The sequence below is a fragment of the Narcine bancroftii genome, chromosome 1, assembly GCF_036971445.1.
Source record: "Narcine bancroftii isolate sNarBan1 chromosome 1, sNarBan1.hap1, whole genome shotgun sequence".
NCBI lineage: Eukaryota > Metazoa > Chordata > Chondrichthyes > Torpediniformes > Narcinidae > Narcine > Narcine bancroftii.
This window is the reverse complement of record NC_091469.1, coordinates 368,057,053-368,079,725: the sequence shown is the minus strand read 5'-3', so window position 1 is coordinate 368,079,725 and position 22,673 is coordinate 368,057,053. Positions and strand designations below refer to the sequence as shown.

Sequence of the window (22,673 nt, the reverse complement as noted above, 5' to 3'; positions counted from 1 at the left end):
CAGAAAAGTTGCTGTCAATGCCATCTGGCTGGAGAGTGCCCAGATGGAAAATCGGGTGTTGTTCCTCCAATTTGCAGGTAATCTTGGTGGGATAGTACACAAGGCCATGGACAGATAGGCAAATGTGGGAGTGTTGATACAGAACTGAAATGGTTGTCACTGGTGTGAATGGAGTGATGAACTAACTGAAGAATTGTCTAAAATATTTTTAAAAGCAGAGTTGAGGGGTAGAATTAGAGAAACATCAGTAGTTATTGGAGAATGATGTTTATGAAATAATTTTTAAAGGTTAAATGTTCATTGGGCCTTATTGTTTGTAAAGATCAAATCAAGAAATTTTGTTTATATTTGGAGAAATTAGTTGAGAGAAGATGTAGGTGGGGATAAGGGCAGATGATCAGGTTGTCTGAAGTCGTGTTGTTAAGCATTAGTAATTGAAGAGGAAGGATTCAAGGATTGATTTGTTGAGGACATGGAAGGTGGGAGTGAATTCACTTCTGAAGATCCTCAAATTGTAGAACTCCCGGTGAGTTTAGGCGGGAGTTCTGGCAAGTGGCCCGCGTATGGAGAGTGGGAGGAATGAGCAGAGGAATTTCAATGAGGGAGGGGTCACATCATGGGACGAGGAGTGAAAAGATTTGAGTTACCCGGCCAAAGAGGCCCAACAAGGATCTGAGGCTCAGTTAGCGCAGTGGCAAAGAACTCAGGCCCAATGAGGCTTGGTTGGAGCAGCGACAGCTGCAGAGAGAACCCCAGACTGGCAAGACCAAGAGGGAGAAGTGGTGAAGGAAGGATCAATTTTCTTTCTTTTTCTTGGTCTAAATTGTTAAATGATATTAGAAATAGCATTGCTCAGTGATCTGGAATTTTGCTCAATTGCCACTAGGGAGTAGGGGAGATCTAGTACTTGATCTCCTACTAGGGAACAAGACTGGTCAGGTGACAGATATAGTTTGGGTCCAGTGACCATAATGTCATTAGCTTCAAGTTAATTAAGGAAAAGGATAAATCTGGTCCTTGTGTTGGGATTCTAAATTGGAGGAAGGCTAATTTTGTGGAAATGAGAAAGGATTAGAAAGAGTGGATTGAGATATATTGTTTTCTGGCAATGGTGTGTTAAGTAGATGGCCTTCAAAGGTGAAATTTTGAGAGTGCAGAGTTTGCATATTTCTGTTCGGATTAAAGGCAAAGTTAACAGGCATGTGGATCCCTGGTTTTCAAGGGATATTGATGATCTGAAGAAGAGGAGGAAGGTGTATAGCAAGTATAGGCAACAATGAGCAAATGAGGTACTCAAAAAGGAAATAAGGAAGGCAAAAAGAAAACAGGAGGTAGTAATGTGAAGGTAAAAACAAAGGGTTCTACAAGAATATTAAGAGTAAAAGGATAGTAAGGGACAAAAATGAGTACCCTAGAAGATCAGAGTGGTCAACTATGTGTGGAGCCTAATAAGATGGGGGAGATTTTAAACAGTATTTTTGCATCAGTTACTCAGGAAACTGGCAAAGTGCATAAGGAAGGGAGATCAACAGAAGTGTCATGGAACATATGGAGATTAAGGAGGTGCTTGCTGCCTCTCAGCGAATAAAGGTAGATAAATCCCCTGAGCCATATATGATATTCCCTCAGACCTTGAGAGAGACTAGTGAGAAATTGCAGGGGCCCTGGCAGATACAGTATATTCAAAATGTCCTTAGCTATGCGCGAGGTGCCAGAGGATTAGAGGTAGCTCATGTTGTTCTGTTGTTTAAAAAAGGCTCCAAAAGTAAACTGAGTAATTAGAGCACGCATGTCAAACTCTGGCCCGCCCGCAAGATCATTTAAAAAATGTATTAGAGGTGGCCCGCTTGCCGCCGTGCCAGTATAGAGCATGCACAGCTAATACTATAAATCCCAGAAAATGCATTGGCGTCAGCCCGCTAATCGCCCCCACTTCCTCTGTTTACGTTGCAGGGTCTCACCGTGGACTCTGGTTTTGTGGCCTGGCCGGTGTCGGGGGAAGCCAAGACCGCTTCCCAGCGCCCGGAACCGGAGGCTTTGGGCCTGACCTCGCCAGGACCGTTGCCCACTCCCCCTCCCTGCCGCAGGCCGACCCGCGACTCACGGTGACGGGGCCGCTGATCCGCCGAGATGCCCCCCTGCAGCGAGAGCCGATGGCCCCGCACTGTCGTGTTCCACCGCAGCGCGGCCTGGCTGGTGTCAGGGGAAGCCAAGGCCACTTCCCAGCGCCCGGAACCGGAGGCCTTGGGCCTGACCTCGCCAGGACCGTTGCCCACTCCCCCTCCCTGCCGCAGGTCGACCTGCGACTCACAGTGACGGGGCCGCTGATCCGCCGAGATGCCGCCCTGCAGTGAGAGCCGATGCCCCCGCACTGTCGTTGTCCAACCCGATCGCCCGCAAACCCCGCCCTCCCGCACACAGGCCTGAGTAAGGATTATGAACTTTAATCTCAGGATAAAACGATCTTCCAATAGTTTCATGTCACAGTGATAAATATATTCCTGGTTAAAAATGGTCCTGCATCTGGATACAAGCTCATTAGGCATAAAACTTGAAAAGTGTGTAAATCAAAGGATATCTACCAATGGAAAAAGGTCATGGCAAATAACCCTGCTAGAGTTCATGCCCACAATCAGTCACCCATTTGATTGTTTCAGGAATCATGTTATTCTCCCACATTCTCAATAGCCCTCAGATTTTACTATTCGACAGCACTCTAGCAACATTTGACAAATCCTCTATAGAGAAATATTATTTATTGAATATTTTATTTCTCATTTGTTAATGCTTCTGGAAAGAGTTTATCCAAAACTATTATTAAACATTTATTTTAATAAGAGAAAGTTTAACATTACATATGTTGAAAGAAGAGAAAACATGCAGATATTGTTGAAATTTTTCAATAAATATTTAGTTCGGGCCTTGACTTAGTCCAAGTTTTTAATTTTGGCCCTCCGTGAATTTGAGTTTGACACCCCTGAATTAGAGGCTGGTGAGCCTGACGGCAGTAGTAGGTAAATTATTGGGAAGATTCTGAGAGGTAGGATATATAGGTATTTGGACAACCATGGGCTGACTCGGGTAGATGAAGGAAAAGCTATGATGTTGTCTCTATGGTTTTTAGTAAAGCTTTTGATAAGGTCCCACATGGGAGGTTAGTTCAGAATGTTAAGACGCTAGGTATCCATGGAGAGGTTATAAACTGGATTCGAAATTGGCTGCGTGGGAGAAAACAATGGTAGTGGATGGTTGCTTCTCAAATTGGAAGTGTATGACTAGTGGTGTGCCTCAGGGATATGTTGGGACCATCGTTTTTTGTTAATGATCTGGATGACTATTCAACTTTTGTATACATTTGGAGCCCGTATATGCAAAGTTTAGGGCTAAATATATGCAGTCCTATTAAGATGTTTATGCACTTAAGCAATTAGGACTTAGAGATGTTGTACTTTTCTCATTCTTTAACACCATCAGACTAATGTGGCTACTGACATACAGAGGGGTAACATCATGATATGGGTGTTATGATAGACAGCAGGGTGGGCTTGTACACAACACTCTTCCCTCCCCATCCCATGCAATAAATGTTGAATGGACTTCCTAATTACCATGACTACATCGGGCCCATGACTACTGTTGCAAATTAGGGTACGTATACTGAGTGATTTTAATACGGGAAGGAATTTAATAATTATGGAACATAGTCCTCAAAGCACTTGGGTGGTCTTTCTGTCTTGGACTACCTCGGTGTGGCATGCTGGACGGGTATTTGCTCAGGGCTGTTCTGGGTGGGACCCATCGATATTTGGGTTGATGGCAACTGCCAGCTTTCGCTGGCCTCTGAGGTTTTTAATGTGTTGGGCTGTTTGTCGCAGTTACTGGGCTACCCGCCTCTGCTCCTCTTTCATTCGCCCCAAGAATTTGGATTTGGCAGGTCTGGTTCTCCCTCCTCCAGGTCATGAGGTAGTTTGTCGACTTTGGTGATAGACATTGTGTTGTCAATGTGTTGTTTCCACAGCCTGTCTCTCACTAGAACAGAGTATGAGCAGGGGCTCAACTTTTGTAAGATCACCCCTAACATCCATGGGTCTTTGTAATGTCTGTAATCTTGTGCCAGTACTCTCTTGCCCACCTCTAGTATTCAAGGTAAAGTTTGTGGCAATGTGGATTTTTCAAAATGAAGGCCCAGATCAGGGTGAACCATGGACAGTTTTGTCTACAGGTGGCGGCCAAACATCAATTCTGCTGGGATGCATTTAGTGGTAGAATGCTGTGTGTTTCTGTATCCCAGTAGGAAATCTGCAATTCTGAGAGTCCAGGAGGCGTTTAGGAGGTTTTTGGTTTTCATCGCCTTTTTGAATGTTTGCACAAAGTGTTCTGCCTCCCCATTAGTACTTGGGTGATAGTGGGCTGACAAAATATGTCTGATGTTGTTGTTGTACATAAATTTCTTGAAGGGTTCTAATGTAAACTGGGGTAATATGTACGTGGCAAACATAGCCCATAGCTGTTCAATTGTAGAATCAGTTTTGGTGTTTTTCATATGTGAATCTACTGGCATCCACCTTTATAAAGAAAGTCTCTGCCATGAATGGCCCCACGAACTCTACGTGAATCCGATGCTAGGGTCTGGAAGGCAATTTCTATGGGTTGGCCTCGGCCTGTGGCATTTTTGGCTGCAATCACTGACATATTTTGCATTATTTCGCTGTTGTTTCAATGTCTCTTGTCTATTGATGGCCACCAAACATGCATCTGGGCCAGAGCTTTAATTTTTACCATTCCTGAATGGTTATGATGCAGCTCTGATAATATGGTGTTTTGCCATTTGGCTGGGATAATTGTACAGGTACCCCAAAGTAAACATCCTTCAACTGATGGCTCATGGTGGTGTGTGACATAAGTATGACCTCAGATTCTGGCCATCCATTAACAGCGAGTATAAGACTTTGCTTAACGTTGCCTCAACTGTGACATCTGTAATGGGCAGTTGTAGCAGTTATTCTTGGTTGATATCTGGTGATTCTGCTGTCTCTTGTAGCTTGAAAAATTGCAGGTGCTGCTGAGATTCCATATGACAGTCCCAGGTGGGTATTGATTGTCACAATTTGTCTTGATTCTTTATCCAACTCTATTGGTATGCCTGTGAGAAATCTAGTTTTGTGAACTTTTGCCCTCCATTTAGTGCTTGGAATAGTTCTGCTTTGGGTTTGAGGTGTTCTGGAACTTTTAGTGCCTAGTTGATGGTGACTTTGTAATTGCTGCAAATGTGAATCTCCGTTTGCTTTCCGTACAAGTACGATGAGCGCTGCCCAATCACTGTATTTTATTGGTTCTAATGCCTTCATCTTTTAGTCTATTTAACTCTGCTTCAATTTTTCCTTTCATTGCAAATGGAACTGTTCTAGCTTTGATGAACTTTGGTTCCACATTCTCTTTTAATTGCAGTTTGGCTTGAACCCCTTTGATCTTTCCCAATCCCTGTTGGAAGACCACAGCCTGGTCATTGAGGACTGGCTGAGTTCTGGCTGGGTGTTGTCTTCATGGTTTAGTCAGTATTGAACCAATCTCCAGCCAGTCTGAGGGAATGTGTTGTAGCCAGTTTCTTCTGAAAAGTGCTGGTCCCTGGCTATCTACAATGTACAGAGATAGTGTTTTTGGTTGTTTTTGCTTGTATTGCACCTTGACCATACATTTCCCAAACACTTTGATTTTGTCTCCCGTAACAGATCTCCGTGTTACTTCAGTTGTTTTAATCAGAAGGTGTGGTAGCAAGCGTTGGTTTAAATGTAATGGCATTAGAGACACTGCAGCTCCTGTGTTGAGTTCCATTTTCAGAGGTTCGTTGTTTATTTTCAGTTGAATATAAATCTCTGCATTTTTTTCATTTATCCTTTGGATATGTAGGAATGCAGCTATTGTTTTGTTCTCTTCAGAGCTGTTGCTGTGTTTGTTGTCAGGGCCAGTATCTCTCTTTGCTAGCATTCTGACCTCGGCTGGGTGGTTATCAACATTTTGAGTCCAACTGCATCTTATGGTTTCTTTAATTGGACGTTTCATTTTGATATGTCCTTTTCTCTTGCAGAGGTGGCATTTGGAATATTTGGAGAAACAGTTATCTGGGCAATAGCTGCCTTTCCCGCAACAGAAGCACTGCTGGCGGAATATCACCCGACCAGCAGGTCTTGTTGGCCTACATCCAAATTTTTGTCTGCCATTTCCGAGCTTCAGGCAGTTCTATATGCAATATCAAGAGTTGCCTCGTCATCTCCTGCCAGTAATTTTTGCTTTACCTGGCGATCTGACAACCCTATCACCAATCTGTCTCGAAGTGCTTTATTCAGAAACTGCTCAGTGCTTGGACAATTTACACAATGCTGCCAGGTATTCACTTAATGCCTTCCTTGGCATTTGTTTCCTTTCATGGGGCTTAAGTGGTTTCCCAGTATTGTGCATAGCTCAGCATATGTCTTTGTGCCTGGGTCCTCCGGGGACAGCAAAGTTTTAAGGAGATCAAATCTTTTGCTGCCTATTATACTGAGGAATAGGGCACGTTTTTGGTTTACAAGGGCTTCAAAAATATTACAGGCTTCACAGTAGTGGTTAAAACATTATATGTAATTACCCTAACTTTCATCTGCTTCGTTGAATTCTCTGAACTTTCCCTCCGCCAACTTGGCAAGCTTTGATTTGATGTTTTGGCAGAAACTCGCGAAGCTTGTTAGGTAGTCACATGGAGCACGCATAGGGTTCGTTTAATTCCTCTTTGCCACTGTTGTGTATGTCTTTACACAATTGGGTCTCAGAGACGTGGTACTTTTCTCATTTTTTAATACCTTTAGACTAACGTGGCTACTGACATATGGAGAGGTGACATCATGATGTGGATGTGGACCTGTAATAATCTTTTTTCCTCAAGTTGTTCAATATAAATACTGCAAGATTCCAGTGTGTGAGCAACCCATTGTGTAATCCACATTACTATTACTTTCTCTTTGTACAATATATAGTTATACAAAAGTATTGTATCTATTGGTATTATCTTTTATAGTAGTTGGGGGTTAAGAGGCAGGGGAGGGTGGGTAAGGAGGGGGGGGTCAATACCATGTAATCACTAGCTTTTAATTTAATTATCAACTATGTACAATGATAATAAAAAATAAAATATTTTTAAAAAATGATCTGGATTATAATGTGGTAAATTGGATCAGCAAGTTTGCTGATGACACAAAGGTAGGAGGTGTGGTGGACAGCAAGGAAGATTTTCAAAGCTTGTAGGGAGATCTGGACCAATTGGGAGAATGGGCCAAAAATGGCAAATGGAGTTTAATGTAGACAAGTGTGAGGGTAAAATCAAGGTCGGACATACAGAATATATGATAGGGCACTGAGGAATGAAGGGGAACAAAGGGATCTGGGAATACAGATACATTGTTCTCTGAAGGTGGCATCGCAGGTGGAGAGGGTTGTAAAGAAAGCTTTTGGCATCTTATCCTTTATAAATAAAAATATTGATTGTAGGAGTTGGGATGTTGTGTTGAAGGTGTTTAAGACCTAGGTGAGGTCAAATTTGAAATATTCTGTGCAGTTCTGGTTGCCTAACTACAAGAAGAATATCAATAAGATTGAAAGAGTGCAGTGAAGATGTATTAGGATGTTGCTGTGTCTTCAGAGGTTGAGCAATAGGGAAAGATTAAACCGGTTAGGACTTTAGTCCTTGGAGTGAATAAGAATGAGGAGGAGGTTTGATAAAGGTTTACAAGATTGAGAGGTATAGATAGAGTGAATGGGAGTAGGCTTTTTCCTCATAGATTGGGAGGTCATAAGTTTAAGTTGAAAGGGGAAAGTTCTTCGCTCAGAGCTCGGCAGGGGTGTGGAATGAGCTGCCATCTGATGTGAATGTGAGCTTGATTTTGAGTTTAAGAATACATTGGATAAAGACATGGATAGGAGAGGTCTAAAGGGTTATGGAGTGGGATCAGGTCAACGGGACTAGTGGAATAATTATTGGTACATACAAGAAGAGCCGAATAGCTTGTTTTCTGTGCTGTGGGGTTCTATGGTTCTAGATGGTGACAATTTGACCCATTGTATCTGTTGTGTAATCCTTGGAAGGCCTATTTTGTAAGGAAGTCTGCTTTTGCCTTGTGACCTGGAATTTTTCACTTAGTTATGATTAATACAGCTTACTAAGTTTTGAGGTTTTTTTGTTCACTTTGTCAATACTTTTAATCTGTCACTTCCAATTTATTCAATTTAAAGATTATTTCTTTGCATTACCTGCAAAGGTTGAATAGTATCAGCTTTAGTCACTTTGGATAAATGGAGGCCCTCATTCCTGGTACCATTCCAGCGAATTGCCTCTGCATGCACAGGTGTCTGATTAGCTAAAGTGAAAAGCGCTGCATTGCCAAAACACTTTGGTTAATGTCAAATCACTGATTTCCATTGTCACCCTTTTTTTTGTCCTGGTTACTTGCTGTGTGCGCGCACACACTTCCCCATCCCCATCTGTCATTATTTGCCCTTTTCTCCCTTAAATGGTTTTCATTATCACTCTCCTTACTTAGCAGATTCCTCCATTTTTCATCATTTGCTTCCACCTATCGCCTTCCAGCCTCTGTCTCCCTTAGCTCCATCTGGTTGTCATCTTTCTTCCTTCCTTGGCCCATCTGTCACCTATTGGCATATGTCCCATCCCTCACCCTTCCCTTTAATTGGTTATTTTCTGTCTCAGTTTTGCAGGCTCTTGATTGAAAATATCAATAGTTCCTTTCCTTCACCATTCTGCTCAACCTCCATTCTGATTCGGGAAGACTGAAATGTGCCTTGTTAGAAAATGGCAAGTTCTTTGAGTTTGTGTATTTCATTAAAGCAGCACTTCTAAAGTGGAAGTGGGAGAGGCATTTGGAAGTTTGGGTTCAAGCTTGACTGAATGGAGCTGTGCTTTAAATATGCATGTATTTTCCAACATGCATGAGTGTATATTGTAAGCAGTGAGTGACTATAGTAAATGTTAGACAGCTTGCTCTTGATACATTTTCAAATAAAGCTTGAATTTCAAAATATTCTTGGTTTTTTGTGTGAATACATGCAATGGGAAACAGACATATTGACTTGATCTATGAAATTGTTGTGACTTGTGCTCCTTTTCCCCTTTTTCTCCAGACACATTGCCTAACTTTCCTCCAAGAAAGCAGATTGATTTGTATACCATGTATGTGTTAAATGTTCCCTTGAATTATGTATCATTTTCTATCAGCAGAAGCTCTAATTGGAAGTTAAGAAGCATATTGGTAGTAGTTTAGATCAGTGATCAAAAAAAGTTGTTAGGTTTTTGATTTCATGTATATAGGTCTTGGCTGGGGAGGAGGTTCTGATGATGCATTCCCACTGCTCTGGAACACAAGGAAGGAGATTTCTGTGGCTTTGACTAAAATATGTCAAGATCTTTCCAGTCAGCTGAGTGGGGTGCAAGGCATCTAGTGGGCAGGATATGGTCCCTTCATACCAGGTACTTGCAGACCTGTAAGTCTTCAATAGAAATTACCTGTGAGAAAAATTCTGATGATACTGAAGTTCAAGGCGAATCAGCCATGGCTGTCAGGCAAAGTATAGTCCAGTTTAATTTTTTCTGAAGGATATTAAGATGTATGTTGTCTACATAACCTTCAACAATGTCATGTGCGTGATACTATCCAAAAGATAACCCATCACACAGAATCTCAGGTAGTTTAGCAAATTGTATCTGAAATTGGCTTGGGGATGAAAGGCATTGATTGATGATTGAAAGTTATTTTTGCAGTGGAGTTTCTGTGACTACTGGTGTGCTAGATTGATCGGTGGTGGGACCTTTGCTGTTTAAATACATGATCAATTAGGCTCTGACTGCAGGTGTAATGAGCAAATTTGCATGATGTGAAGACTGGTGATTGCTTGTAAGGAGGGTTATGTTAGGTTGCAGGTGAATGTTGAATTGTAAAGTTGGGCTGTGAAATGGTAGATGAAACTTGATTTTTAAAAAAAATTGTGATGTACTTTGGGAGAATTAATTGATGGGTCCCTGGAAATTACTGTTTAAAAGTGAACCTTGGCATTCTTGTCCAGCAATTCCTGATGGTTGCAGCAGATGGATGAGATTGTTAAGATGTTGGAATATGTAGATGAAGGACTCCAATCCGAAATATTGACAATTCTTTTACTGTACTTCAAACTGTTGCTTAATCAACAAAGTTCCTTCAGCAGATTGTGTTAAGTTTAGATTCCAGTATCCATAGTCCTGTGTTTGCTTCTTGGCATCATTAGCAGGTGCATAAAATTTGAGTCATGGCAATTACTGTGCAATCGTAAGTCCTCAATGAGTGAGATGCTGCAGTCTCTGTTCTAAAGAAAGGCTTGATTACATTTGAGGGAGGGCATAAGAAGATTGACCAGAATGTTGTCTAGAATGGAGCACTTCAATATAAGAGAGTGGATGTGATAGTACAGATTCTATCACCGATGTGTATATGTACAGATTGTAGTATAGGATGACTGTGATTGGCTGAGAGCATAGCCACACCTACTGGGGGGCCTTAAAGTATTGCTCTAAGCCAGACCAGGTCATTCTGGACTGGTTGACATACTTGTGATATGCTCCAGTCTTTTAGTTAATAAAAGCCTTGGTTTGGATCAACAAGTTTTTGGTTCTTTTGACGCGCTCTACAGTGGGTAGGCTTTTTAAAAATATTTTGGAGCAGAGACAGCAAAGGGAGATCTGATAGGTGTACAAAATTATTTGTGGTGTGGACAGTGAGAAACCCTTTATCAGTGGGGTCTATGTCTGTAAAGGGTGATAAAATTTACAGGGGCTCTGAGGAGGAATTTTTGTTTCTACCCACAGATTTGTTGAAATCTAGAAGCACTGCTTGAGGGAATGAGCCAGATGCTATTACAACACTTCTGTGGTAATGAAGATAAGTTTTTGAAACATTATGAAATAGAATGTAATGGACTTTGCTCTGGGAAATGGAATTAGTGTAGATAGGCACTTGATGGTCAGCACAAGACCTGGTAGGTATGTGGACTTTTCCCCTTCTTTCTCCCCCCCCCCCCCCCGCCCCCAAATCTGTTGTCTCTGACTCCATAAATAGTATAATTACAATGCAAAAAGGGTACTTGTATGTACATTTTGTTGCAGATCCTGAGGGCTATTTTAAAATGCAAATGATAGTCGCAGCTTTATTGAGGCACAGAGTAAATGGCAAGGCAGTTTTATTAAGCCTTTTATAAAACAGGAGACCTCCTGCTGTATTGTATCTTAAACAATTAGTTCTATCTCAGAGTATTATGGGGTCAGGATTAAAAAACATTACCAGGAATAAAGATTTTGTTGCAGGGTTAATGCAACTTTAAAGCAGAGTAGCTTAAGGAAAGATTTGATTGAGGTCTTCCTTGCTATGAAGAGTTTGTCTTGGTGTTCCAGGAGACAAATAACAAAACTGCACAAATCACGATTTGAAAAAAGTTTGATCTTAAAGTTTATGCCACATATCAGAAACAAATCATGTTAAGAATTGAAGATAGTAATTTTTAAGAATGTTGTGCAGAATAAATAAAATTGAACAATGTAAAGGCTTCACTCTGCAAATCTACAACTAAATGTCCCAAGTTAGAACAGAAACAGCTATAGAAGTATTCATTTGTAAACAGTAAAACTCCTGTTATCAGAATTCAAGCAACTGGTAGCTTCGAGCAACCAGCAAAAAAATCACGAAAAAAAAAATAGGTAGTTTAAAATTGGCATACCTCACTATTAGTTCGCCAGTCACGTAAAAAGCATTCTCTGGAAAATGCACTAATCTACCAATCCTCATAGGGTCTGGTACCAGGGATTTTATTGTATTTGTTTGTACAGGTATTTTAAAGATACAACATGATAGAAGGCCCTTCTTGGCACATGAAACCTCTGCTGTCCAGTTAATCTACTAAATCTGGTATGTTTTGAAGGGTGGGAGAAAACTTGTGTAGGTCACAGGGAGAATAATTTCATATTATTAGTGCCAGAATGCTTTGATTTGTATTGTGTGACTGACATTTTGTACAAACATCAATTTAAATGTTTTCCTTTCCACATGTGTTTGCATGTATGTTGCCTGTAATGTTAGCTAATAATGTTAGTCTGCTCTTGCCAGTCTACCTGGAATCATTATCTGTTTACCCATGTGTCAACCATGGCTATTTCCCACAGCTTCTAATACATGTGACTATCTTACTTTGAAAACTTCACCTTATTCAGCAAAATTGACATACAGTCTTGTGTATGTTCCTATGATGCTAAACTGTGTTGGTCCCTTGTATGCAAAGCCTTGTTTTTATATAAACTTCCAAAATGTCTCCAATCTCTCCATTGCTTTAACCATAACACCATAAGAAATAGGAGCAGAAATAGGCTATTCAGCCCATCAAATCTGCCCTGCCATTTAATCATGAGCTGATTCATTTTCCCACTCAGCTACACTGCCCAGCCTTCTCCCCATAACATTTGATGCCCTAGCTAATCAAAAACTTGTTAATCTTTACCTTGAATATACCCAATGATCTGGCCTCCACAACCACCTGTGACAATAAATTCCATAGATTTACCACCCACTAGTTAAATAAATTCCTCTGTTTTAAACGACACTCTTCAATCCTAAACTCTCCCACCATGGGAAACAACCTTTCTACATCTACTGTCCTTGCAATATTCAAAATGTTTCAATGAGATCTCCTCCTCATTCTCCTAAATTTCATTAACCATAGGCCAAGAGCTGTCAAACATTCCTCACATGGTAACCCTTTCATTCCCAGAATTTTTGAACCTCTTCTGAACTCCCTTCCAATGTCAGAACATCCTTTCTGAAATACTCCAAATGAGGTCTTCCCAGTGCTTTATAAAGCCTCAACATCACATCCTTGCTCTGATATTCTTTTCCTCTTGAAATGAATGCCAGCATTGCATTTGTCGTCTTCACCACCAACACCAAAAGGTATGTTGACCTTTGGGCTATCCTGCACAAGGTCTCACAAATCCCTTTGGATCTGGGCATTTTCAATTTTCTCCCCATTTAGAAAATTATCTGCCTTTTTTTTCTACTAATGAGCATGACCGTGCACTTTGCGACATTGTATTTCATTTGCCACTCTTCTGCCTATTCTCATCTGTCCAAGTCCTTCTGTAGACTCCCTGTTTCCTCAACGCTATGTGTTCCTCCACCTACCTTTGTATCATCTGCAAAATTGTCCACAAAGCCATTCATTCCATAATCTAATTCATTAATATACAACCTGAAAAGAAGAGGCCTTAAAACTCACTCCTGTGGAACACCACCAGCAACAGGCAGCTATCCAGAATATGATCCCTATATTCTGACTCTGCTTACTGCTAATCAGCCAATGCTCTACCCATGCTAGTATGTTTTCTGTAATATCATGGGCTTTTGTGTTTGTTTAGTAGCCTTGTATGCAGCACCTTGTCAAAGGCCTTCTGAAATTCCAAATACACAACATCCACTGCATCTTCCTTGTCCAGTCTGCTTGTCACTTCAAAGAATTCAAATTCAAACCATGTTGGCTTTGGCTTATCTTGTCATTTACCTCCAAGTATTCTGTAATCTCATCCTTGATCATTGACTCCAATGTCTTCCCAACCACTGATTTCAGGCTAACCAGTCTATAATTTCCTTTCTGCTGCCTCCATTTTTGAATAGAGGGGTGACATTTGTGATTTTCCTTTCATCTGAGAACAATGTAAAGGCTTCACTCTGCAAATCTACAACTAAATGTCTCAAGTTATAACAGAAACAGCTATAGAAGTATTCATTTGTAAACAGTAAAACTCCTGTTATCAGAATTCAAGCAACTGACAGCTTCAAGCAACCAGCAAAAGAAAATCACGAAAAAAAAAAATAGGTAGTTTAAAATTGGCATACCAGAATTTAATTCCTGAAAGATCATTACCAACATCTCTATAATCTCTACAGCTACTTCTTTCAGAACCCATCTGGTCCAGGAGACTTGTGCATCCTTGTGTAGCGGCACACATGGTTGATTGTCGGGTGAACTGGCTCCATATGTAACGCATGTGTCAGCGGAGCAGCTGCGTAGTTCATCTTTTCCGACAGAGGCTTGGGCCCGTATGTTTGCAGGCAGTATATTTGCGTCACGATGATGTGGTTTCCAGCACGCAAGGGGCGTGAGCTTTGAAAGCCTTAAAAATGGACTCAATAAACCTCGTGAGTTCTGATGAGCCCACCATCTGCTGGTCTTGTTTATTTGTTCAGTTAGCTTGCTTGCTTCATTGATGACCCTGAAGGGTCCAAACGCTTTTGGACTCCTCAGCAGAGAGCGCCGTAGAGCTAAAATTACCTACTTTCTGGACACTCTGCCCCCACACATGGTTCAGACAAGCGGAAGCCCAGTTTCAGATAAAACAGATCACTTCTGATTCCACCAAATATACCAGCTCCTTGGACCAGGAAACTGCAGCCAGAGTAGACCTCCTACAAAACTGTACCTGTACAACGCTCTGAAATTGTTGCTCATCACCATATATGGATCTCCAGATGCAAGAGGGCAGCCAGGCTCATGTGCCTGGATGCCATCCACCCTCATGGATGAAATGCTCACACTGGCAGAGGGTTACAAACCCTGCCTCATGTTTGAACAGGTGTTTTTAGAACAGCTGCCTGACAACATTCAGCTGCTGCTGGCAGATGCGGACTTCAATGACCCCAGAAAGGTTGCTGCCAAAGCAGACATTCTTTGGCAGACCAAACTAGAAAATGAGTCCACTGTCAGTCAGTTGACCCCCTCACCCGCAAACCAAACCCACCCACCCCAAAATCAACAATGCCCCTGAAAACCAACCGAGGGAGCAGACAGCAAATGGTGTTTCTACCACCAAAGGCAGGGGGCAGACACCCGCAATTCCTGGAAACACCACGGCCAGCCACTGCTGAAGGCTTTGGTGGCTGGCCACCAGATAGCCTCCTCCATGTCAGTGATAAAGTCTCTGGCCACAGGTTTCTTGTTTACACAGGCATTTGAGACCCACACAAGATCCTATGGCCCCACCCTCCAAGTGGCCAACAACAGCTTGATGAAGACTTTCAGGAACAGATGGATGATGGTGCAGTTAGGAGATGAGACTTCCAACTGGGATTTCACTCACATTAGTGCAAAAACTACACCTGGGAGCAGACTTCTTAAGGGCACACAGCTTGCTAGTCGACCTAAAGGCCAAATAGTTGATGCGTGCTGAAATTTTCCAAACTTTCCCTCTCGAGGAAGCTGGAATGACATCCCCTCAATTAGCCTCAGTCACATCCTCTACCGATAAATACAGCCACATTTTGACAGAGTATTCCTTTAGTTCATCTGCCATCTCCTTGTCTCCCATTATGATTTCTCCAGTGTTTATAGACTTGAAGATTTTTGTAACTTTTTAAATTCTTTATTAGCCTACTTTCATCCTTCATCTTTTCCCTTACGAGTTTTTAGTTACCTTCTACAAGATTTTTAAAACTTCCCAATCCTTTATCTTCCCACTCATTTTTTCCTTTTATGCACTCTTGCTTTTATGTTGCTTTGACATTTTTCCATTTGTATATTTCCTCTCTTTTGGTATGTATTTATCCTACACCTTCCTCATTTCTTGCAGAAACTCAATCTTTTACTGCTCTGCCATCTTCCTGCTAGTGCTCCATTCCAATCTACTTTGGCCTATTCCTCTCATGCCACTGTAATTCCCTTTACTCCACTGAAATACGAACACATCTGACTTTAGTTTCTACTTGTTAAATCTTAAATTGAACTCAAATCATATTGTGATCACTGTCCCATCATGGTTCCTTTACTCTAATCTCTCTAATCACCTCCGATGCATTTCACAACCCCTATACAACCCCAACCCCTAGTTGGTTATCAACAGGCTCTCTTAAAAAGTCACTTTGTAGTATTCTACAAATCCTCTCTCTTGCAACCCAGTCTTAACCTGGTTTTCCCAATCTATTTGTATGGTTAAATTCTCCCATGGCTACCATAACATTGCCCTTCTGACAAGCCTTTACTATTTGCTGTTGTAATTTGTCCACATCCCAGCTACTGTTTGGAGGTCTGTCTATAAACAAACAAGTGTCTTTTGCCTTGCCATTTCTTAACGCAACCACAATAGTTGTATTATCTTCTAATCCTTTGTCACTTTTTTTCTAATGATTTAATGTTGTTCCTTACCAACAGAACCATGCCACCCCCTCTGCTTACCTGGTTATTCTTTTGATGCACTATGTATCTTTGGACATTGAGCTCCCAATTACTCCTGTCCTTTAGCCATGATTTCATGATGGCCACATTATTATCTGCCAATGTGCAGCTGTATTACAAGTTCACCCACTTTCTATCTTATGCTGTGTGTATTGAATGCAAATCTTTAGCTCAGTGTTTACTATTTTTGTCTCTGTGCCCCTGTTGCATTTCAACTCCTCTCAATGGATGTAATTTTGCCCTATTGACTGTCCTCTCACACAAACTTCCTACTAACTGTCCCTAGTTGTTTGCCAACTGCTTCTATGTCTGCCTCTTCACTTGGGTTCCCACCACCTTGTGAATCTAGTTTAAATCTCCCCTCCCCACCAGGATATTGGTTTCCCCTTGAGTTCAGATGCAACCTGCCCCAGAAAAGATTCCAATGATTCAAGAAATTGAAATCCACCCCCTTGCATCATCTCCTCAGCCACTTATTTGTCTGCACTATCTTCCTGTTCTCATAGCACTGGGAGTATTCCAGAAATTACTGCCCATTAATTAACGTGTATCAATTATTGAGCATTGAAAAAAATACAGTCCAAATATTGGACTTTGTTGAGATCACCAAGCTTGTTGAGGTAATGGGCAGTTGCAACTTGTTGAAAAACAATTTTGAAAATCACTTCTGCAGACTCTATTCAGGAGTTGCCTCCATTTATTTCATAGCACATGATTTGCCACAACCTTTGTTATCCAGTCCAGTGAAAAGTTGAAAAGGTCATAAAGCTTAAAAAACAGTACCGACTGAACAGATGGAATCTCTGAAGTATCAAAACCTGTTGATGGAACTGCTTATGGTTCTAGTTCAAGAAAGCCCAGTCAAATTCTGGTAATTTGAAATTGCCTTGCTGTCTGCAACTATTGCGAAGGTTGTCCTTGACCACCTCCCAGAGAAAGTAGAGCTCTGCGATTTGGATTTTACCTATTGGAAATCACCACTAACATTGTCTTCAAAGCAATTAAACCAAAAAAATTGGTCTATTATGTACCCTTTTATGTACCTAGCCACTTTTAATTTCTCAAATGGCATTAACTCTTAATTCTTTCGGATAAGGGATTAAGGATAATTTTTGAATGTGGAACTCTGGTTTAATCTACCTCCACTGCATAATAACATGCAAGCCATGATTATAACTTTCATGGCAACCATGATCCAGTCCCAAGGTCAAGCAAGGCTGTCATCTTTGCAATCTTCCTTTACTGCAGTATTGTACCTTGCCTCCAAGGTTACAAATGGATTGAAATTGATCGCCAAGCTTGTATGTTGGAACATGTTGAGGTTAATAAAGAGGAAGTGCTGAATCTTCTTAAAAATATTAGGTTTGACAAGTCCCTGGGACTGAACGAGATATGCCTCATGTTACTACAGGAAGCTAGATAAAGAGATTGCTGGGCATTGGCAATGTTCTCCAATGATTGGAGAATGGCATGTGTGGTCCCCTTGTTTAAAAAATGTAATGGGAATTATAGACCAGTGAATCTTGTATCTGTGGTGGGCAAACTTGGAGAGAGATCTTAGGGACAGGATTTGTGAGAATTTAGAGAAGTATAGTTTTCTCATGGCTTTGTGAGGGATTGTTGTGCCTTAGGAGCCTATAACCATATAATAACCATATAATCGTTTACAGCACAGAAAGAGGCCATGTCAGCCCTTCAAGTCCGTACCGGTTCACTTGAACAACTCCACTAGCTCCTCTGCAAACTCCTGAGGAAGTAGAGGCTTTCTTCATGATGCCATTGGTGTGTTGGTTCCAGGAAAGATCTTCCGAGATAGTAACTCCCAAGAACCTACATTTGCTCATCCTCTCCACCTCTCTGTTCAGAAATCTGATGATAGAAGCCTGCAGACACCATGGTTAAAACAAAAACAATGCTGGAGCCTAATTGAATATTTTTAGGAAGTAATGAAAGAAATTGCAGGTAGGGTGGTAGATTCAAGATTCCTTTATTATCATGTAATAGTGCAGAACATATAATATTACAAAATTGCCTTCTGCCTTGCATAAGGCAATCAGTTGCCATTAGTGTCACCTGCACCTCTTTGAGTAAGAAAGAGAAGCAAAAAAGTGTTGCTTAAGAGTCACTTTCTGTCGGTGGATTCACCGCCAGTGCTTCTGCAGCTCCATAGACTCCTGTTCAATTCATCAGCTCCAGATCGAAACCTGATACAATTAGGAAGACTGCAGCACCAGGGACCTTTATGAGCCCTCCCAATCAGCAGCTTCTTAAATCCCAGCTCTGATAACTTGGGTTCCCATGAGTGAATCTCCAGTAGCCTGTGTGGGATCTCTGATCTCTGATTGCAAGTCACCCAGAGCCTGTGTAGATTCTTCAGCCACTGAGCCCCTTCCTGGTTTGCTGCCGTGGTCACCTGTCAGCTATTCTGCTTCTCCTTTTCAAGGGGGGTGGGGGGAGCCATGTTCTTCACGTTTCTGGTGCCCTGTGCCAGTCTTCTGATCCTGGAATCTGCAACCCTTTGTGGCTGCTGCTGAACACAGGTACCACCATTTTGGGCACAGGCCCCGTGGTTGCAAGATTTTAATTATAAACAATGTCTGCTCCTTTCACAGGCTGTTTCAAGCCTGTATAAAGCTGCTGGCTTCAGGACTGGATGGTTAAGCCCTTCACAGGAGCACTGCTCTCCTAGATTTGTACCAGTAGCACTATGGAAGTCCCACAATTTTACTTTTTGAGGTGGAAATGGATTTCATTGAGGCATTTGACAAGATCCCCAATGATTGACTCATTCAGAAAGGCACATGTCATGGCATTCATGGAATCTTGGCATTGTGGATTCAAAATTGGTTTGCCTGCAGAAAGCAGTAGTAGATGGTATGTATTCTGCCCTGGAGGTCAGAGACTAGTGGTGTTCTGCAGAGATCTGTTCTGGGACCCCTGATCTTTGTGATTATATAAATATATTTTTTTTTTAAAAAATATATATATATGCAATTACCCCTCCATTAATCTTCATTCGCGAAGCCAAGCCAAAGAATGAACATATAAATTTTTTATATTATATATATAAAATAATGTGTGTGTGAATGACCTGGACAAAAGTAGAGGATGGGTCAGTAAGTTTTTAGATGGCACAAAGGTTGGAGGTGTTGTGGACAGTGTAGAACAGTGGTTTTCAAACTTTTTCTTTCCACTCACATGCCAGCTTAAGTAATCCCTTATTAATTACAGAGCATCTATGGCAGGACTAGCTGGTAGCAAGAGAACCCCCCCCCCCCCACTTCAGATCATTCCTGTACACTCACCACGTATATCTCAGAGATGACTCTGTATGAGTGGAGAGAGTAGTTCACCTCTACAGAATGTAGGATTACTTTGAATATATGGAGAAGGATGCAAGGATCCTTGTCACTGTTCAGCGTGATAGAAGACTCTGATTTGTGGGATGTTTCACCTGCAGAGATGGTCATCCAGATCTGTTGGAAGATCAGCAGCTCTGTAAGACTTCCATTGTGACTCACAGACTCTGTGAGCCTGCCTGAAAATTGTTGGTCTTCCACCACACCACAAAGTTGGTGAGGAAATGGTACAGACTGGCATATTCCAGTGCAATAGTATGTGCTGAAGGGTTGCATTGAGGCTTGGTGCAGCCAACGTGAGAGAGTTTTATGGAAGAACCACAGCCTAGAGTCCGTCCATAACTTGGTATTGAGGGCTGAGACCAAGGGAAAGTTCCTCCAACGATAGGGGGGAGTAACAATAAGGTGCCTCATTGGCAGCAGAGGTGCTAAATAGAGAATAAATGTAACAATGTACAGTGGAAATGTATGGATATAACATGAAAAATGTGAAAGGACTTGAACGTTTTTTCTTTTGTAAATAACTTATTGTGAATGGTTTGTTTTGGAAAACATTGTTGGGTAAACCATATGATAACTTTACATTACAGTATTTTTACAATTTTTGGTATTAAAGAAGCAAAGGAGGCTGGTAGGTGACCTGATAGTATAAAATTGAGAGGCAGTGATAATGTAGTTAGCATGTGTTCACCATGGTAGGTGTCTAAAATGAGAGGGCATAGGTTAAGGCGAGAGAGAAAATCGGAGAGGATCTTGGGGATAATAATTTTTTTAAAAAAAAGAGTAGTTGGTGTTTGAATGAGCTGCCAGAAGAGGTGAAAGCAGGAACAATAACAATAAGGAACATGCGGGTGGGGGGAATGGAGGGAGGGACGGATGAGGGGGCATGTATATTTTAGAGACGCAAACACACACACATGTACTTAATTTTTTTTCTTTCATTTTATTGAATATGTATACATGGATGTGGTTTTAAAATTTTTAAATTGTTCAAAAAAACAATATGGAACGTCTGGACAGATACGAATGAGCAGGGTATTAAGGGATTGTAGCATTAACACAGGTGAGATTATTAGGATGGAAATGATGGTCAGTAAGACAATGTGGACTGAGGGCACGTCTAAACAATTTTAGCCATGCTGGTACAGTATATTCAGATTAGAGTTAAAGTTGGTACATGACAGTTGAGTTGTTCTTGGCATGGACTATGCACAAATACTTTAAAATTATTTTTTTTTAAACCTCCCTGTTTTGCATATACTCTTCCAATAGTAACATTAAATTCCCCATTTTTAGATGAACTGAATTTGTGGCCTAATCTGGACAAGAATTTATTTAGCACTGTTTAGTGTTGGATTAATGGGATTTTAGTATTGGATCCTTGAGACGTGAGAATAACAATCAACATAAAAATCATCTGGGAGAATGCAAGTAAATCAGAATTGGAAACAGAGTTAGGGTAACTGGCCTTTGGATTGTTCTGCTTTCAGTAAAATGAGAATTTTCTTTGTTCTGTTTTCTGTAGTATCCCCTTGATTACCTTAATATGTAGAAATGCATTAATTCCCATTCTGAATTGACTCAATAACTGAGAGCCCACAGCCCTCCAAGATTCAGCTATTTCAAGGTTTGCCAGACATACAGCACAGTGCTACAATCCCGGTTTGAATGGTGGTAGGAAGCCGGAGCGCCTGGAGGAAACCTGCTCAGATGTGGGGAGGAAGTACAAACTTCTAGTCGTGCCAGGATCAAACTCTGATCGCTGGTGCTATAACAGCATTGCACTAACTGCTAATATGCTAACTGTGCCCCCCTCTTCCTGACTTTCTCATCTTAGTCATTATTGGGTTGATAAGAGACTGAGGCCATGATTCTAAACTTCTCAGCCAAGGGAAACATCTTCCCTTTATACAATCCAGTGACCCCTGTAAGAATTGAGCCATTTCAGTGATCGTGCCTTTCATTCTTTTAAACTTTAGATAACACAGGCCTGATTTAAACAGTCTCTCTATGGAAAACCAACATCCCAGTAACCAGTTTGGCAAATCTTTATGCCTTGCATAAGGAGACCTAAACTGAATAGAATATTTCAGGGTGCAATTTTGCCAAGGTGCTATGTAATTGTAGTCAGGTATTGACCTCTTTTGATGAACAATGGAACATTTGTCCTCATGATTGCATGCTCTACCTGCTTGTTAGGTTTCAGAAAACAATATGAGGATGCTTTGGTTTCTTTTCAACATAAGTTATCAATCTGTAGTGATGTTGAAAAACATTTTCTGTGCTATGCTATGTGATCCTTGGTCTTCCTGGCCATCTGTCAACCTGTGGAAGACTCACTTATTCTCATATTCTGTCCAACAATCAGTTCTTAGCCCTTGTCATTTTATTCAATTCCATGTATTTTCTAGCCTTGTTAGACAATTTGGTGCAACCTTGGGAAAAGCATCCAGAAAAGTTAATTTCTGTTTGATCTAAAGAGATCCAGATAAAACAAAAAAATAATAAAGCAAAGTATATTTTTCCACAAATTCCTGAACATTTCCTTTATTTGCAGCCTGGAAGAATCATTGAAACACAAGATGTCAGTCAAGAATTGGACAACCAGTCTTCTGCAGGGCCTTCTGTGAATCGAAGATATGTCTTGCCCAGTGGAAGAATCATGCCAAATACAATTTTTGTTGGTGGAATTGATTTTGAGGTATTCTTTGATTTGTGATTGCTTTTGCTCTTTTCAACTGTAATTTTCTTTGTTGTGATAGATGTAAATGTATGGATTTTTCTTTAGAATAGCTTGCATTAATTTTGATCCACATATTAACACTGCAGCATGCAAAATTTATTTTTTTTTTTAAACTACTCCAACTCAAGTTTCCATTTCCAAAGCCATAACAGAACATTGAATATCTTAAAATCTTGTTTTGGTACATTTTGCATTAAAACTACAGATATGAAAAGTTTTTGTTTAAAAAGTTGAACAGTGCTCTTTCAAGAGTACTTATTCTAGGGTATTTGGTTTGATCTGAATAA

At 40.9% G+C, this 22,673-nt stretch overlaps 1 protein-coding gene across 3 annotated transcripts in view; it reads left to right on the top strand.

The window, feature by feature from the left end:
* The window catches only part of dazl (deleted in azoospermia-like), a 93,249-nt gene that overhangs the window by 1,965 nt on the left and 68,611 nt on the right, over positions 1–22,673 (top strand). For all 3 annotated transcript variants that reach the window (XM_069912940.1, XM_069912937.1, XM_069912939.1), the window contains exon 2: positions 22,201–22,344. In XM_069912940.1, coding sequence (XP_069769041.1) covers positions 22,201–22,344 — 144 coding nt within the window. The remainder of the gene's footprint in view (positions 1–22,200; positions 22,345–22,673) is intronic.